The 20,615-nt window shown below is 38.9% G+C and overlaps 1 protein-coding gene across 1 annotated transcript in view; it reads right to left on the minus strand.

The window, feature by feature from the left end:
• Positions 1-20,615, minus strand: part of gabrd (gamma-aminobutyric acid type A receptor subunit delta) — an 80,149-nt gene that overhangs the window by 24,104 nt on the left and 35,430 nt on the right. The window contains exons 2-3 of the mRNA XM_060930761.1: positions 8,153-8,268; positions 2,126-2,193 (exon numbers count right to left, since the gene is read on the minus strand). Coding sequence (XP_060786744.1) covers positions 2,126-2,193; positions 8,153-8,264 — 180 coding nt within the window. The 5' untranslated portion in view covers positions 8,265-8,268. The remainder of the gene's footprint in view (positions 1-2,125; positions 2,194-8,152; positions 8,269-20,615) is intronic.

The raw sequence follows: 20,615 nt of genomic DNA on the forward strand, positions 1-20,615 counted from the left end.
ATGAGACCAAAATAGAACTTTTTGGTTTAAATGAGAAGCATTATGTTTGCAGAAAGGAAAACACTACATTCCAGCATAAGAACCTTATCCCATCTGTGAAACATGGTGGTGGTAGTATCATGGTTTAGGCCTGTTTTGCTGCTTCTGGGCCAGGACGACTTGCCATCATTGATGGAACAATGAATTCTGAATGATACCAGCAAATTCTAAAGGAAAATGTCAGGACATCTGTCCATGAACTGAATCTCAAGAGAAGGTGGGTCATGCAGCAAGACAACGACCCTAAGCACACAAGTTGTTCTACCAAAGAATGGTTAAAGAAGAATAAAGTTAATGTTTTGGAATGGGGGTGAATGGACAGAAGAAGAAACACATTATAAATGGACATTCAAGTACAATCAAAAATAGTAAGAGAAGAGAAAAAAGCTAAAACAGAATAAGACAGATAAAATACAAGAATAAAAGTTATAGTGCAGAGCGAGGAATTAATCAAAAGCCTCCAATTTGATTGAATAAAAGGCAGCGGCAAAGAAGAAAGAAAGTATTCAGCCTTGATTTAAAAGAACTGAAAGGCGCAGCAGATACAAAGTACTTTGTATTTATTAATGTGGGAAATACGTGCAGTATAATATGTATTCATCACAAAAATATATGCATGTATTTATTATTTTGAAAACCTACCAGCTGACTGATCTGGCATGTTTTAATTGTGCGACAGTAATGACGTAAATAAATGGAGTAGTGTCTGAAAGTGTTGTTTGTTTGTTTGTTTGTTTGTTTGTTTGTTTGTTTGTTTTTCATTTTACCAATGAACTCACTATATAGTCCTCTATATAGAATTCCCTAGATAGTGACTAGGGAGTAGTGAATGAGTGAGTGATTTCAGACACAGCCATTGTGTGTTCCCATCTGACTATATTTAACAGAATTCTATGTCGCATGAACCATGCAAAACCAGATATGACGTACAGTGGTGCTTAAAAGTTTGTGAACCCTTTAGAATTTTCTATATTTCTGCATAAATATGACCTAAAACATCATCAGATTTTCACATAAGTCCTAAAAGTAGATAAAGAGAACCCACTTAAACAAATGAGACAAAAATATTTCCTTGGTCGCCGTTATTTACGTCATTACTGTCGCACAATTAAAACATGCCAGATCAGTCGGCTGGTGGGTTTTCAAAATAGTAAATACATGCATGTATTTTTGTGATGAATACATATTATACTGAGCGTATTTCCCACATTAATAAATACAAAGTACTTTGTGTCTGCTGCATCTTTCAGTTCTTTTAAATCAAGGCTGAATACTTTCTTTCTTCTTTGCCGCTGCCTTGTATTCGATCAAATTGGAGGCTTTTGATTAATTCCTCGCTCTGCACTGTAACTTTTTTCTTGTATTTTATCTGTCTTATTCTGTTTTAGCTTTTTTCTCTTCTCTTACTATTTTAATTGTACTTGAATGTCCATTTATAATGTGTTTCTTCCTCCATCAATTCACCTCAACACACTTTTTTTTCAGCATGACCGCAATGCATGATGGTACAGTATATATATCTTGGTTAGTGACCATCGGTTGTACACTACTTTTCACAATGCATTGTGTGATACTATGAGCCCACTATATAGGGTGTAATACTTCTCACTATACATTCCGACAGTACTACAAAATGGTGACCTCACTATATAGTCCACTATATAGTGAGTAGTGAGTGATTTCGGACACAGCGACTGTCCGTCACTTTTCCATTAGGGAAAACTATATGGGAATGCAAATTTGTTAACTAGTCCATGTTGTTTTTACCTCATCCAATAATGGATTATGTATGTGAAAGGGGCTTTATTCATAATGAGAAACTCAAAAGCCATGACATAATTTAAACATAAGTACATATCTACATTGAAATAGCCATTATATTCTTTTCCAGTTCGAATTACAAAAGTCCCGTGACTAAAAATTCACCATATTGGGCATACTGGCCCAAATTCACATTTTTAAATCGATGTCGAAATTCTGACCTTAAAATTGACATAGTCATTCAAAACTAAAGTGTGTAACATGGCAAACAGCATGCAAGCAACAATTTCTCTTTAACTCAAGCAAGCAAAACATTAATTCATACCATGTTGGCTTCTGAGATATGGTCAATGCTGGCTACTTCAATAGCCATGGCAACGTTCACTGGAGGTCCTTGAAAGAGAAACATAAAACAAAGTAAGATTTATCTCCTCGTCATCCTCATTAAAGACTCAACACTGTCATTATGCTCAAACACGCTAATCACTTAACAGCCATGTTAATGAGTGCAAATGTGTGGGGGTTGTTTTTTTTTTGTAGCCTCTTGCCTCTTGAGTATGTCTTTTTATACACAGTCACACTAGCTATCTGAAAGGTTTTTACATGAACCTTAATGTGAGGAATATGCACAAGTGTGGTCAGAAGTTTACATACATTGACATGAATGTCATGGAAATATTTGGGCTTTCAGTAAATTCTTGAACTGTTCTTTGGCAGAATGTACAGCATACATCTTTAATTTAAAAAAAACACTAGAATTTGGTGCACAAGTTTTAATTTTCTTTGGGTTTTCTGAAATCAACACAGGGTCAGAATTATACATGCAGGGTCAAAAATATACATACAGCACACCAAATATTTGGGTAAAATGCCTCTTTGCAAGATTCACCTTGACCATATATTTTTGTTTACCATGAACAAGCTTCTGGCAGAGTTCTGGCATGGACTTCACTTATAAGCACGGTCCATATATTTTCAATAGGGTTGAAGTCAGGACTTGTTTTAAGCTTAATGCTAGCCTGCTTTATCCTCCACAATGCATGTTTGGGTTCATTGTTCTGTCATAACTCCCAATCATGTTCAAGTTTCCAATGGTTTGAGGTGATGCTGAAAAATACTGAAGTAGTCCTCCTTCTTCATTATTCCATCCACTTTGTGCAATGAACCAGTTCCACTGGCAGCAAAACAGCCCCAGAGCATGATGATCCTACCACCACCACCACCTGGTACAGTGTCCCTCTGTACATGGTGGTCACTGTGGCCAAACAACTCAATCTTTGTCTCATCTGACCATACAGCTATCCTCCAGAAGGCTTTTTTCTTTGTCTGTGTGGTCAGCTTCAAACTTTAGATAAGCTTGAAGGTGTTAATTTTGGAGCAGGGTCTTATTTCTTGCATAGCAGCCTCTTAGTCCATGGTGATCTGAACTGTAGACAGTGATCCATCAGCTTCCAGTTCATGGCAGGGTTGTGCCATGGTGGTTCCCAGGTTGTTTCTGACCATCCAAACCAATTTCCTTTCAGCTGAGGGTGACAGTTTGGGTTTTCTTGAAGCAAAGTGGCTTGGCAAAGTGACTACACATCACAGTAATGTAGTGTAGTAGACTACACTTTTTTTATTGTATACATCGCACCTTCAGCTGATGTGAGGGAGGCAGGCAACACTATACACGAGCTGGTGACACTGACTGAAGCAAAAGTGCCCGACGCAGCAAAATTCATACTTGGGGATTTCAATCTTTGTAGTCTGGCTGAGATCCTGCCTGCTTACCATCAATATGTGGCATGTTCTACACGTGAGGAAGCGTTTAGATCTGTGCTACGGCAACCTGGAGAAAGCCTATTATGCAAGGGCTCTACCAGGGCTTGGTAGGTCAGACCACAACATGAGCCATCTAATACCAACATATCAGCCTTTGCTGCGTCGAGAAAAGGTGAGAAAAAAAGAAGTAAAGTGCTGGTCAGCTGAAGCTTCCAACACTCTGAGAGTCTGTCTAGACTGCACTGACTGGGAGCTTTTAATAAACTCGTCGACGGACATCAGTGACGCTGCGCTCGTAGTCACAGGATACATTAACTTCTGCGAGGATCTAATTGTTCCCAAAAAGACAGTGAAACTTTACCCCAACAACAAACCGTGGGTCACCCCTGAACTCAAAGAACTGCTAAACCAAAAAAAGAGGTTATTTAAATCTGGGGGTTCAAAAGAGGACATGAAACTTTTACAGAAAAACATTAAAAGAAAAATACTGGACTGTAAAACTGTTTACAAAAATAAGATTCAGTCACTTTTTAATAGTGATTCTCAGAAGGCCTGGCAGGGACTACAAATAATGACTGGATATAAACCTAAAATGCATAACCTGACTGTTTCAAATGATATTATTTTTGCGGAAGAACTTAACTCATTTTATTGCAGATTTGATAGTACTGACTATACAGTTCAGCAGACCCTGGCAATGGATGCAGTCAATGCTATGCAAGCCAATGACATTACAATCACTATTGATGAGGTTAAAGAACAATTTTTACGTATTAATACCAATAAATCTCAAGGTCCAGATGGCATTAGCTGTAAAGTTTTGCGTACATGTGCCGACTCACTTGCCCCTCCCTTTCAAGTGTTGTTTCAACGTTCTGTAGACACTGGTTTAATACCTGACCAGTGGAAGCAGTCTCTGATCGCACCAGTGCCTAAAAACAACAGGCCCAAAGAGATGAATGATTTAAGACCTGTTGCATTAACATCAGCTCCCATGAAATGCCTGGAGAAGATTGTGCTGAAACATCTGCTTACTGACGTAGCACCATCACTGGATCCATACCAGTTTGCGTACCAGCCAAAGCGTGGTGTGGAGGATGCACTGCTGACAATGACAACCAGTATATACGAGCATCTTGAAGCACCTCAGAGTTTTGTAAAGATTGTCTTTATTGACTTCAGCAGTGCATTCAACACCATACAACCCCACCTGCTGGTACGTAAGCTGGCAGATCTAGGCGTTAATCCAAGGCTCATCATGTGGATCAACAATTTTCTTCTAAAGCGAACCCAACAGGTCAGGTTTAATCAGACTATCTCTTCTATGAGGTACATCAATACTGGTGCACCGCAGGGCTGTGTGTTGTCCCATATACTTTATACACTTTACACCAATGAGTGCCGCGCTTTTGACACCAGACACTCTTATGTTAAGTATGCGGATGACACTGCCCTGGTAGGATTTTTAACAACAGGGAGTGCATCAATGGCCAGCTTTGAGGAGGAAGTGGGGAGCTTCATAAGCTGGTGCTTTGAAAACCATCTTACTGTAAATAAAACCAAAACTAAAGAAATGGTTATTGATTTTAGACGTAATACAGAAGAAGTACCCCACACAGTCGTCAATAACACATCCATTGAAAGAGTTAACACCTACAAATATTTAGGGATTGAACTTGATGATCAGTTGAAGTTTGACAAATGTGCCACTTCTAAGATAAAAAAGCTCCAACAGAGAATGTTTTTCTTAAGGAAGTTACGAAGTTTTAATGTTGATAGATGTATTTTACAGTTGTTTTATAGGTCTGTGCTTCAGAGTGTCTTGTCCTTTGGACTGATCTGTGTTTTTGGCAATATGCGTAAACATGATCAGGATAAATTAAAACGCATTATTAAGAATGCCAGTGGGATAATTGGGTGTAATCAAGTATCAGCTGTTCAGCTATACAAAGACATTATACTACATAAAGCTGAGAGTATTCTCAGGGATCCAACCCATCCCCTATACCAGGGGTGTCAAACCTGATCCATAAAGGGCCTTGTGGCTGCAGGTTTTCATTCCAGCCATGCAGCAGCACACCTGACTTGGCTCATTCAATCAACTGAACTGTCTTCACACAGTCAAATACTTGCAGCCACACCCACCCTTGATTAAAGGGTGGGTGTGTCAGTTGATTGAATGAGCCAAATCAGGGTGCTGCTGCATGGCTGGAATGAAAACCTGCAGCCACACGGCCCTTTATGGATCAGGTTTGACACCCCTGCCCTATACAATAGATTCCAGCCAAGCCAACGTGGCAAGGGGAGACTGCTGCAAAGGAAAATAAGAACTACCAGGTTCAGTAAGTCATTTCTCCCCACTGCAATCAGGATTTTAAATGAAGGGCAAAGAACTTGACAGTACTGTGTGTGCGTGTGTGTGTTGGGGGGGATGTGAAAGACCAGCATGTATCAATTGGATTGCTGATGTATGGGATGGAGTGGGGTATTTATTATTTGTTTTATGTTTTTATGTTTTAAATCTTGTCTACCTCTGTGTATGCACTGACCACTTGAATTTCCCCTTGTGGGATAATAAAGTTAACTTTAACTTTTAACTTTAACTTTAACTTTGCTAAAGTTAACTTTAACAGTAACTTGGATACAATTGTTTGAACTGATCTTGGAATTTGCATTTGTTTAGAAATGGCTCCAAGAGACATTCCAGAGTTGTGTATATCTGCGATCCTCTTTCTCAGATCTGCACTGAGCTCCTTGGACTTTCCCATTGTATTGTGTGTTGGTCAATCCAATAAGTGCTGTAAAGAAACCCTTTTTATGAAGGCACAGAGAAGCTACCAGCTGTAGTCAATCATGATCACTAACAGGAAGTTAAGGGACCTCGGCCTTGACAAGATAAAAGACATTTTGGAAGTTTCAGCACCTCTGAATTAATAATCTAAGTAAGCGTATGTAAATTTCTGTCTCTGTATGTAGAATTTTGACCCTGTGTTGATTTCAGAAAACCCAAAGAAAATTGAGACTTGTGCACCAAATTCTAGTGTTTTTTTTTAAATTAAAGCTGTATGCTGTACAATCATTCTGCCACAGAAAAAGAACAGTTCAAAGAAATTACTGAAAGCCCAAATATTGCCATGACATTCATATCCAAGATGACGTTCATTTCACTGTATGTAAACTTCTGACCACAACTGTATGTGGCTCTTCACAGAATATCTGAATGGATCTATCCTATGTCCATCCCCCCACAGAACTAACTGGATGTTTTTTCTGTTTTTCCACACCATTTTGTGTAAACTCTATCGACTTGTGCGTCTGTGTGTGTGTGTGTGTGTGTGTGTGTGTGTGTTTATGAAGTAGTCCGAGCCTCTGCTCAGAGTCACTGAGATCACATTTTCCCCATTCTGATGTTTCACATGAACATTAATTGAAGCTCGTGAACTGTATCTTCATGATATTTAATAGTTATTCCACAAAATTGAGTCAGACATGAGCTGATAGCTATAAGCCATGTACGACGAGATTGAGTGGAATAACTGTTTTATTATACGCACATTAATTGAATTTTGAGAAACAGAGCATTTTTATTTTTTGCAAATTCGATGAATAAAAACTTTATACAAAACGTCCGACAAAATCATTTCCACTTAGAATGGAAACAAACCAGCGAAATGACAGTAGCAATTTGTGAAAAATGCTATAATAATAATTCTTGAAATTTTTTTTAAAAAGATACATTCTTACCATTAAATACTTTTATTCCATATTTTGTTGGTGTTTTTTTTGTGTGTGTGTATTTTATGGGGTTTTGTTTTCGAGTACAGTTTTTATTTCATCCTCGGTTGGTTCAGCAACATGCTCCGCTATTTTGTTTTTCTCTACTCACGGTATATGAGCTGATAGCCTAGTAGTAGAGTAGCCAATCAGAGCACGCGATTGCTCATATCCAGTGAATGTGGGTAGAATAATATGCATTGCACTGTTGCCACATGATTGGATTGGATTTGATTAGATAACTGCATGAATGTGCAAGTGCGTAGGTGTTTCTAATAAAGTGGACAGTGAGTATATATGGTGCAAAAATACAAGCAGAGTTCCATAATGGTTCCATAATAATAACTGTTTGTTGACAACCAAAATAAGGCTCGAGTGCATGTTCACCTTGACTTAGCGAAATGAAACTGTGAGACACAGAAATCTGCACTGTGACAATAGTTTGTTTGATGGGCATTCTTTTGAGAGGAATGCTCATTTTCACACTGTTGCATTATTAAGGAACTCACTCTTGTATGGGCAGTTTGGTGGGCTCGCTTGCTCGACACACATCAAGTGCTCATTAATGTGCAAAGTCATAATTAGATGGAGTTCATTAAAAATATGTGGCCTAAATATAATGCTTTAAAATTAGATTTCAGGAGGAATTGGAACACACTTTTGGGAAGCAATCTCGGCTAACTGTAGAACTGGAGCAGAAATAGAGCTGGAAACCACACAGCATTGCTATGTTATATGTGTGCTGTTCTCACACATACCGGTATGCTACGAAAGACTAAATGTAAGGAGGGGTGAAAGTGAAATGAAATCGACTCACCTCCTATCCCTGGACGAAAGTTTCGGGCATAGCCTTTCATTAAATCATCCAGATTAGGCAACCAGGAAATCTCAATATCCGTACCTACATAGTCACCAATATCATTCAGCATGGCCCTATAAGAGCAAAGGCACAGAAAATCATATGTATCTGAATTGATCAAAAACGTATGTGAGATCTCATGAAGCAATAAAACACTACAGTTTAATGGTCTGGAACAGTAAAATGATATTATGGCATTATAAAAGAAAACAATAATTGCTGTTTTTATGAGAGAGCTGAAAATTCTTTTATTTGATGAATTTCATGATCTCCAAAGCTCAGATTATTTCATATCTTCAGGGACAAGTGACTTGACATCACATATTTATACAATATTCGGGTAACCCTGCATTTAGAGTACACTCTCAGAAATTAAAGTACATTATTGTACCTTTAGTGGCACAACGGCTTGTCACTGAGGCAGTACCCACTAAGGTACTTATTTGTACCCTTTAGATACTGCATGGGATCATATATGTACTTTTTTTTGTCCCTAAAAAGGTACACATAGTTACCATAAGGACCAATAATGAGCCCTAGGGGTTACATGAGTGTAGCTTGTACCTTGGGGGACGGAAATGGACTCCTATTATACCCCTGTTTCTGACAATGTACTGTGCAAAAGTCTTAGGCATCTTATGTTTTTAGTAGAAACTTTGTTATAGACTTTTATTTGATGACGTCTACATTATGGAATGAGTACAAAAACACTTTAGATTTCCGAACATTAAGTTTTCCAGCCCAAAATTAAATGTTACAAAAAATGTTTGTGTCAGTATGGGATGAATTGGAATACTGACTGCACCCCAGGGCTTCTTGTCCAACATCAGCGCTCACAAAGCTCTTGTGGCTGAATGTGAAAATCCCCACAGCCATGTTAAAAAATTTAATGCAGGGGTTTTCAAAGTGTGAGAGAGTCAGCCCCCCCCGAGAGCAAATAAACAACAGCGCCCCCCCCCTTACAATTTTTGTTGTTGCTATACTTAATGTTCCATTCGTATTTAAAAAAATGGTTGTTGTACACATTTTAATTTTTTCTTTGACACATTTTAAACATCTGTGCTTTTTGAAAACATCTTTTTTTACACATTTAAAACATATGAGCTTTATTAAAACATCTTTTTTTACACATTTTAAACATCTGTGCTTTTTAAAACATCTTTTTTACACATTTTAAACATCTGTGCTTTTTAAAACATCTTTTTTACACATTTTAAACATCTGTGCTTTTTTAAAACATCTTTTTTACACATTTTAAACATCTGTGCTTTTTAAAACATTTTTTTACACATTTTAAACATCTGTGCTTTTTAAAAAAAAACATATTGTTTTACACACTTTAAACATCTGTGCTTTTTAAAACATCTTTTTTTACACATTTTAAACATGTGTTTTTAAAAAAACATCTTGTTTTACACATTTTAAACATCTGTGCTTTTTTAAAACATTTTTTACACATTTTAAACATCTGTGCTTTTTTTAAAAAACATCTTGTTTTACACATTTTAAACATCTGTGCTTTTTAAAACATCTTTTTTTTTTACACATTTTAAATGTGTTTTTTTAAACATCTTGTTTTACACATTTTAAACATCTGTGCTTTTTTAAAACATTTTTTACACATTTTAAACATCTGTGCTTTTTTTTAAAAAACATCTTGTTTTACACATTTTAAACATCTGTGCTTTTTTTTAAAAAAAACATCTTGTTTTACACATTTTAAACATCTGTGCTTTTTAAAACATCTTGTTTTACACATTTTAAACATCTGTGCTTTTTAAAACATTTTTTACACATTTTAAACATCTGTGCTTTTTTTAAAAACATCCTTTTTTACACATTTAAAACATATGAGCTTTATTAAAACATCTTTTTTACTCATTTTAAACATCTGTGCTTTTTAAAACATCTTTTTTACACATTTTAAACATCTGTGCTTTTTAAAACATTTTTTACACATTTTCAACATCTGTGCTTTTTTAAAAAAAACATCTTGTTTTACACATTTTAAACATCTGTGCTTTTTAAAACATCTTTTTTACACATTTTAAACATCTGTGCTTTTTTAAAAAAACATCTTGTTTTACACATTTTAAACATCTGTGCTTTTTTAAAACATCTTGTTTTACACATTTTAACCCTCATCCTACCATGCTATTTTACACCTTAATCTTACCATGTGGGGTCCGTTTGGACCCCAATACTTTTCTTTAAAATTAAAGCTTATAAAGACAAAATCACCAGATAAGTTTTGTTCAGAACATCTTGTATTAATAACAGCAATACACTAAAGGGCCCAAGGCATAAAGAACACACTTAACCTTCATCCTACCAGCCAATTTTACATACACAAACTACCAGGCGGGGTCCGTATGGACCCCAGGAGGGAATACCTTGAAATCAATGCAGTAAGAACCAATTTAATGCAGCAAACAGACATAACTTTATTGAAGAACAAAATCCACTATGGCTGAATATCAATGATATATTATAAATGTAATAACATTGCAATAATATTGCAATAACTAGCATACATGTCGCAAATTATAGCGCCACAAAAAAAATTGGCATTATATACATGATTTTTGCAGCTCATGCAGCTGTAAAACATTCTGGATTACAACTTAGGTCTTTTCTTACAGAATTTAAAACAAAAAAGTAATTGTAAAATAATTTAGGGCTTTTGTTTTGCAGCCTGTGCTTATTGCAGCAGTGGGGTCCACACGGACCCCAAGAAGGAATGCCTTGGTAGTTTCATTATGGAACATAAAAGAAATAAAAGAAGTTAACTTTCAGTGTGCTATTCAATTATAAAATGAAAGACAGATAAACTTTACTCTGGTGTCTGGTTGGACCCCAGTAACAAATTAATTATACCTTCACAATGCAAAAAGCTGATCTTCCGCTGCTTTAGTGTTTTAATTAAGACATAAATTCCGACAAATTCATAAAACGGTGAGGCAGTATGTCACATATTTTTAAAATGGCAAACAAACATATAGGTGCGGGGTCCAGATGGACCCCACTTGGTAGGATGAAGGTTAAACACCTCATAGCATCGTTAGCTAGCACCTCTTGGCAGACAACACACTGTGGGAGTGGAGCGTCTTCAGATCCAGTCCATGAAAATCCAAACTTTAAATAATCGTGGTCATACTTCCTTCTTTTTTTGCTTGGCCCAGACTCTGTCTCCTCACTCACTGTAGCTTTAGGTACTAAAAATCGATCCATTTTGTCTCTGGCAAAGGCTAGCTGAAGTTCGCTAAATGTCCGCAATAGTAACTTATTCTGGTTTATTTTTCCTCACGTTGCGCCCCCCCTGAAGAACTCTGGCGCCCCCTAGGGGAGGCATGCCCCACACTTTGAAAAGCCCTGATTTAATGTCAAGTCTTCCCAGAAGAGTGGAGGCTCTTACTGGACCAATGGGGGGGACCAAGTCCATATTAATGCCCATAGTTTTAGAAAAGACAGTTCAGAAAGAACATCTGGTTGTGGTGGTCAAGTATCCACATACTTTTGGCCATATAGTGTGTTTTATGTGCTTATTTACCCAAAGCTGGCCCCCCCATCCCATCATGGCCTTCTTATAAGTATTATTTGTTATCTCCGAATCTATTTGGTAATAGAGGTTATTGGGTCCATGTTCTTTATAAATAGCACAGAAATTTGCCACAGGAGGGCAGTGTAAAGCTAAAGGCCCAAAAGACTGAACTGGGGTGAGTTTCCCAATAACGTTGCCCTTTAGGACTAAAGAGAGAGTTGAGAGACTCTCTTTAGCAACGGACATTGTCTCTGTACGTGGTTTTCCCGAACTCACTCATCAGAAGGAGTCTTACTGGCAACATTACGAAGAGCTTCTTTGCAATGCACGTCCCTGATATAGGCATTAGTAGTTGCTAAATCCAGTCAAGGAGGTCACATGGCGTTCGTTTTTTACCAAAAAACAATGGAATATAAAGTGTTTAAAATATGTTAAAATACTGTCCTGTCATTAAGCATTACATATATAATGTGGTAATGAATAATTGAGACAATTTTACATTTTTAAGCAATATTTTTTTAAAATCCCAAGCATGTTTTTTTAATTAAATGAATAAACGTTCACATGAAAGAATAAGCAAATCTCATCTCATCTCATTATCTCTAGCCGCTTTATCCTTCTACAGGGTCGCAGGCAAGCTGGAGCCTATCCCAGCTGACTACGGGCGAAAGGCGGGGTACACCCTGGACAAGTCGCCAGGTCATCACAGGGCTGACACATAGACAACCATTCACACTCACATTCACACCTACGGTCAATTTAGAGTCACCAGTTAACCTAACCTGCATGTCTTTGTACTGTGGGGGAAACCGGAGCACCCGGAGGAAACCCACGCGGACACGGGGAGAACACGCAAACTCCGCACAGAAAGGCCCTCGCTGGCCCCGGGGCTCGAACCCAGTACCTTCTTGCTGTGAGGCGACAGCGCTAACCACTACACCACCGTGCCGCCCAGAATAAGCAAATAATAAACTAAATAATTAAGTAAATGTGTTCCCCGTGCCCACTCATTTCACTCTTATTGGAATCTGTGTGTACCTAAGGAGGTTGAATTGACCTTAGATTAGGGATGGCGAAAACTAAAAAAAATCTTGACCGACCACCGAGCCTCATTAGCCGGTTAAAGTCGGTTAACTTACTGTATGAGTTTAAATAGGGATGCAAACGGCGCGCCTTTTAGCGGATGCCGCCTTTTTCACGGCTGAATCGTGCAAAGATCCGATTTTTTTTTTTAGGGGGGGCGTTGGAGTGTCTGAAGAATTTCATCAGAGTAAATTCTGTATGCTCAAAGGAAAGCAATCGGATCTGCACGATTCAGCTGTGAAAAAGTCGGCATCTGCGCCTTTAGTTTGTGTGGAGAGATATGATCTGTAATAATATGCATTGTTGGCTACAGACCGAAACATACTTTCAGAATGCACTGGCCAAGGCAGGACTAAACTCCATGTGCCTTCTAATAATAATAAAAAATAAAAAAAAACAGAATAGTAATCTGTAAGCTAAAAAGCCTGTGTCTACACTTTTCTTTCGCCGAGTGGCAGCTGTGTTCAACTGGGGCGGGACATGACTGAATGGGTGTTTCTGATTTGTCAGCTGTCTTTAACTGGGGCAGGAGGGTGGGACATGACTGAATGGGTGTTTCTGATTCGTCAGCTGTCGTCCTTACACCGCATGGCACACCCCAAGCGTTTACAACACAGAATTCCAAGTCCTCCGCTCCAAAATCGGCAGCTTCAAAACGATTGATTTTTTTTTTAACCGACAACCAAAAAAAAATTAACCGGATGACGTTGATTCGGTCAACCACCGGTCAAACGGTCATCGGTTAACATCCCTACCTTAGATAGATAGATAGATAGATAGATAGATAGATAGATAGATAGATAGATAGATAGATAGATAGATAGATAGATAGATAGATAGTGTGCAAGAACTGTGCAAGAAATAAATGCCTAAAAAAATAGTGCCCAATAGAACAACAGTAGAAATACTATAAGTTACATAAGGGGAATAGGACCACTGGAAAAACCAGTGCCTTGATGGTTAGCATTCTAACAGCAGAAATAAGGTAAGTTATGTAAGAAACTAACCTAATGGTGAAAGTAAATATTGCACATACAGTTGTGGTCAGAAGTTTACATACAGTGAGATGAATGTTATCTTGGATATGAATGTCATGGCAATATTTGGGCTTTCAGTAATTTCTCTGAACTGTTCTTTTTCTGTGCCAGAATGATTGTACAGCATACATCTTTAATAAAAACAAAAAAACCCGAGAATTTGGTGCACAAGTTTTAATTTTCTTTGGGTTTTCTGAAATCAACACAGGGTCAAAATTCTACATACTGGGTCAAAAATATACATATGCTCAATTAGATTATTAATTCAGAGGTGCTGAAACTTTCAAAATGTCTTTTATCTTGCCAAGGCCGAGGTCTCGTAACTTCCTGTTAGTGATCATGATTGACTTTCAGCTGGTAGCTTCTCTATGCCTTCATAAAAAGGGTTTGTTTACAGCACTCATTGGATTGACCAACACACAGTAAAATGGGAAAGTCCAAGGAGCTCAGTGCAGATCTGAGAAAGAGGATCGCAGATATACACGACTCTGGAATGTCTCTTGGAGCCACTTCTAAACAACTGCAAATTCCAAGATCAGTTCAAACAATTGTTTCCAAGTTACTGTGAGGTGTAGTCACTTTGCCAAGCCACTTTGCTTCAAGAAAACCCAAACTGTCACCCTTAGCTGAAAGGAAACTGGTCTGGATGGTCAGGAACAACCTGAGAACCACCATGGCACAACCCTGCCATGAACTGGAAGCTGATGGATCACTGTCTACAGTTCAGATTACCATGGACTAAGAGGCTGCTATGCAAGAAATAAGCCCCTGTTCCAAAATCAACACCTTCAAGCTTAACTAAAGTTTGAAGCTGACCACACGGACAAAGAAAAAAGCCTGCTGGAGGAAAGCTGTATGGTCAGATGAGACAAAGATTGAGTTGTTTGGCCACAGTGACCACCGTGTACAGAGGGACACTGTACCAGCTGGTGGTGGTGGTGGTGGTGGTAGGATCATCATGCTCTGGGGCTGTTTTGCTGCCAGTGGAACTGGTTCATTGCACAAAGTGGATGGAATAATGAAGGAGGACTACCTCAGAATTCTTCAGCATAAACCATCAGAAACTTGAACGCGACTTGGGAGGTACAACAGGACAATGGACCCAAACACGCATCAGAGCTGGTTGTGGAGGATAAAGCAGGCTAACATTAAGCTTAAAACAAGTCCTGACTTCAACCCTGTTGAAAATATATGGACCGTGCTTATAAGTCGAGTCCATGCCAAGAAAAAAAAAATTTACTTGAACTCTACCAATTCTACCATGAAGAGTCATGAAATATCCAACCAGAATTCTGCCAGAAGCTTGTTCATGGTAAACAAAAATGTTTGGTCAAGGTGAATCTTGCAAAGAGACATTTTACCCAAATATTAGGTGTGCTGTATGTATATTTTTGACCCTGTGTGTATAATTTTGACCTTGTGTTGATTTCAGAAAACCCAAAGAAAATTCAAACTTGTGCACCAAATTCTAGTGTGTTTTTTTAATTAAAAATGTATGATGTACAATCATTCTGCCACAGAAAAAGAACAGTTCAAAGAAATTATTGAAAGCCCAAATATTGCCATGACATTCATATCCAAGATGACATTCATGTCACTGTATGTAAACTTCTGACCACAACTGTATGTTGGGGAATATATATACGGTATATAAAAGGAGGTCAATTCAACCTCCTTAGGTACACACAGATCAAAACATCTCTCTCGCGCGCACGCACACGCACACAATGTTAGAGGTGCAGAAATGTGTCTCATTTATAACACTAAATGAGATAATCACTCGCCTTATGGAGTTAAATTTGATGGAAATGTGGCGATATCAATGTGACATTCCGATATCCATAAGTCATTCCAGACCATGCTGAAATATATTCATAATGTTTTTCGTATATTTATTTAATAATTAACTCGGTGTACTTGCAGTGTACAAGAAAAATAATTGAACACTGGCAGCAGATTCAACACCAGTTTCCCCAGTTAACTGTGAGAGTCCCTCGGAGGCGCATGCACATTGTATTCGGCTGTTAGCGATTCGCTCTTTGTTTTGAACGAGTTATCCGGGTCTCTCGTAAATTCCAAGCAAGCTAAAGGACTACTTGGCCTACGATGTTGTTTGGGAAAACCATGTTAGCTTGACGATGGATCTTAGGAGGTAATTAAAGACACTCTTGGCCTTAAGAGGCTTTTGGGAAACCCACCCCTGAACAATTGAGCTGTACATAAAATCAACTGAATTACTGGCACTGGAATTATTCATTACACACGCTGATTCCAATTTTTCATTTGACACAACTGAAGAAAGTGTTTACATTTTGTCTCGAACAAAAATCATTCTTGTAAGAACTTGTTTCTTTCTTTCTGTCATCATTTATTCTCGGAAATTAGTCTAATTTAGCTTCATGAATATTTTTCTTATTGCCATACTTACCAATTTAGGTAGACATTACTTGCTGCCTTTCTAATTTTTTTTGGGCTTTTTTCACCTCTATTTTAGGACAGTGTAGAGACAGGAAATGAGCAGGAGAGAAAGATGGGGAGGGATCAGGAAATGACCTCAGGTCAGAATCAAACCCGGGTCCCCGGATTTATGGTATGGCGCCTTATCCACCTGAGCCACGACACCCTCACCTTTCTAATTTTTAGCTTGGTTTACATGGGTATATTTTACACAAACGGTGCATCAGGTAGTATCGCTGCCTCATAGCACCAGAGTTCAATCCTGAGCTTGAGCTACTGTCTGTGTGAGGTTTTTCATGGATCTCCCCATGTCCATGTGGGTTTCTTTTGGGTCCTCAGTTTCCTTCCACCTCCAAAAAAGCATGCCAATAGTTGAATTAATTCAGCTACATTGCTTTTAGGTGTGAATGAGCGTATGAATGTGTTTGAGCAGGGTGCTCTTCAGGTTTCAGTATTCAAATCATGATTTGCGTCATCCCTATTCAGCAGTGAGACACATGCATGTAATGAGGAGTCAATACTGAAATTGGCATTCCGACCTCAGGCAGAACTACGGACTTTCAGACTGCTCAGGCTCTTACAGAGGATTTGTGAACATGACTGCTGCGCATGTAATTATCTGCTGCTGTAATTGGTGTCTTGTTAGTGTTGCAGAAGTGGTATAAAAATAAAACATGAACATCGCTGGCACATTTAATGAATTCTAGTTGAATTATTTATCTGAATGTTGGAAAATGGCAGGTCAATCCAGCAGTTAGCTATCAAGCTAAGAGAAGCCACTGCTCAGAAAAAAGGTAGTGTAAGTGTTTGAAATAAGTGTTAGCCACACACAGTATATATGCCTACAGGAACACAGAACCCAACTGGCATGGCACACATGCTGCCAAGCCTCAGAGCTAGATAGCACATCTGCTGAGTGAGAGCACAGCTCCTCTCTCTCTCTAGTGGCCCCGTGCTAAAAGAAGAGAGCATATAGAGCCAACAGTAGCAAGCCAATCATTGATAGTTAGTTTGATAGTTCTTTACAATGAACTATCTGGAAGGTCAATGAAATTACTCATACTAAAAGTGAGTAGGTGCTTTGATTGACTCCCGTTTAGGACCTGGTCATACTACAACTCGCGATGGGTTTGCGAATACTTGGCGATGAAAAATTGGTAGCATCGCTACCAATCATGTGATGCACGGCGAATGTTCTCTGAGCTTAGTAAGGTGTGTTTTGGTGTGTCTCCACCAGGGGCGATTCTAGCATCTGATCTTTGGGGGTGCTTCGCCCCCAGAGCTGACAGAGGCACCTGGCTTGAATGACAGTGTTTCCACGTTTATTCCGCATTTATTTCCACGTTAGTTCCTCATCGGTGTGCAATCCAGTTAAAAAAAACACCATGTCGTAGCAAGCACTCGCGCGGACAGGCAACCCAATCAGAGGGGACGCAAGGAGGAGAGGTATTTTACTGGTCATAGAACTATCATGTAACAGGTGAATTCAAGAACACACACACGCCCGCGCACACATTCATTGCGCAGTGCGCAAGGGCACTTATTTCTGAAAATTACGTCCAAAAGCAGTGTTTTTGAGGGTGCTGAGCTAGGGGGTGCTGAGCTCGTTTTTGGGGGTGCTTGAGCACCCCCAAAAATAGGCTAAAAATGCCCCTGGTCTCTACCTCGTGAGTGGCCAAAAACGTCATGAAAAATTTCAATGCATGTATTGAAATTTCGTAGTGATGTTTTCGTTGGCAAACTAAGCGGATGGGTTTGGGAATACTTCCCAAAGCTCGGGGAACCTTCACCAAGTCTATTGAGATGTATTTGTCTCGAATCCATGTCCCAGATGCTCGTGGGAGCCTCATCAACACAGCAGTGAGGCATAGCCTAACCTTCGCCAAGACTTAGAGTGCGTTTACATTCAGGGATCCTTCAGAGCGTGTTGTGCACACGCTTGGGACCCAGTCATTATGGGAAACACCTGATGCTGATTTGAGCACAATCAGCACACGCATATAAGCAGAGGTGGAAAAACCCGGGTGCAGAAAGTAAAAACCCTGCCACATTTTTGCTCCAGCCAATTCAATGAACCAGCTGATCCTAATTACCACATCCCCTAAGCCAGGTTGATGAGCTAATTGGTGAAATGAGAGCACAGGCAGAAGGAAAACCTAAGCAGGACTTTTACTTTGTCAATCCAGTTTTTCCACCTCTGCATATAAGGATGCTGATTTCACAGAAATTTTGCAAAGTATTCTGTCAGGTATGCGGTGGTAGAGGGATGTAAGTGCAGGAAGAGTGTTTATTAGCAGGTGTGATATTTACAAAAACAAAACGTGAGGCAAGGTCAGAGTAACAAAACACAAAGCAGTGTCATAAAGCAGAATATTTAAGCAGAGCCATAAACATGGCTAGAAACAAACATGGCAACGATGATACTTTGCAAAGTCTCTGTGAAAACAGCGTCCTTATATGCTCATGCTGATTGCACTCAAATCAGCATCAGCTGTTTCCCATAATGACTGGGTCCTGTGAGCTAGCATAACCGCTCGAGCGCACGAAGGCGTCACAGTCAAGTGTTCGCCTGCTGTGTGACCACAACTTTTAGCTCACCTGTATATCACCATACATCATCACCAAAACGCCTCATTTTCATTGATAACCTATCACAAATCATCACGAGCTGTAGTGTGACCATAGCTTTAGCAGACATGCCCAGCTAATCTTAGCTAGCTTAAACAACTTCACAACTGGGCTTCTTGTAATAGTGAAATGTGAAATACTCTTACCTAGACTGGAAGACTGCTCTCACCTAGCTTTAGTAATTCACACTACATATATTCTGTACATTCTACAGCTTTTCCTCAGACATATAACAACTTGATGGGATGGAACAACCGAAGTGGAGACAGTTGTAATTACAATACATCGTGGTTAGAGATGTCATTAGTTATCATGATTTTGGAGATTATACAATGATGCCATGCACACATTTCAATCTAAGGTATTATTAAAACCTATTATATACCTGTTACGAATTGTGACCATTCTTATGAAACCATCTCATCTGCCACTTCTATATAATTTACATGTTACAGCAGAATGTATGTAAGTAAACGAAAATAAGTATCGTAAAATGTGGTTAGAGTTAGTTAAACACTGATCTATCCTATGCACTTTCCCTCTGCTTTTCTGTCTGTGTTCTCTTTTCTGTTAGTGTTACCTGTGGAGGTGATTGATAACCCATGTTGCTCATGATTACGTGTGTTACTTTGCAATCTGTGCAAGTCAGTTCTCTTCAAATTGTAACATTGCATCATGCATAGTTTGACTGGATGCTTTGAGACTATTGTTTGGAGCACATAATCCAACCCTCATAATGTATTTAGCTCTATCTGTGTCTCTCTGTACCCTGATTGTGGGTTTGTGTTTTAGTTGTGACTATTTGTTCTTCCCATAATTCTTTCATATGTCTTTTTAACCAGTTAGTGGGTTTGTTGTTGTTGTTGATGAAAAAAAGCATATGCCAAATGAATAAATGTAAATGAATAAAAATGTGTATATTCAAACTGCCATGTGACACTCATTTAACAGATCTGACACTAGCAGGGCTAAGCCCCCTATCTTTCAAAGGTAAAAGAAAAGTCAATATAAGGTTTCATATTTTGGGCATCCACATCATCTTATCTCCACTTAACAAATGTTTTAAATAGCATTATTTGTGAATTTCTTTTGAAAACCAAGCTCCACTAGCGGTCGTACCAAAAGAAAAGACACAGAATGATATGAATTAAGGCTGTGGGCTAACTGTAACGAACCCAATTCAGTAGACAGAGATACTCTGTCGTAGGTTCATGCAGCCAATCAGTGACAGTCATGTCACATGACTACACAGCATGACACGCCCCCCTAGTTTTGAGCTCCAACGGGCTGATATATTCAGGGCTGCCAACTTTTCAAAATTTCTTGGAGTGAGATTTTTTTTTGGGGGGGGGAGTCGACGGCAAAATTTTTCCGCACACCACGTAGTAAGTGGGAATTTTGTATTCAGTTTGATATTCACTTGTCCCCCTGCATTCTGGTGTTTTGTTCGTGGGTCGTCCAGCTGGAGATGGACGGGGGGGGGGGTTGAGATTTTGGATTTAGTAGATGTTCCTGCATTCTGGTGGATTTTTGGAATGGCCTGCTGTGCCATACCTACATTCTTACACACCCTGACTTTCCAGGCCTTCAGCTTGTGGCCAACAAAAGCACCAAGTTTTGGCTTAAAAGCCCCCACACTAGAAAACTACAGATGACTGCCAATGTTCCTGTAGCC

The sequence above is a fragment of the Neoarius graeffei genome, chromosome 10 (assembly GCF_027579695.1).
Source record: "Neoarius graeffei isolate fNeoGra1 chromosome 10, fNeoGra1.pri, whole genome shotgun sequence".
Taxonomy (NCBI): domain Eukaryota; kingdom Metazoa; phylum Chordata; class Actinopteri; order Siluriformes; family Ariidae; genus Neoarius; species Neoarius graeffei.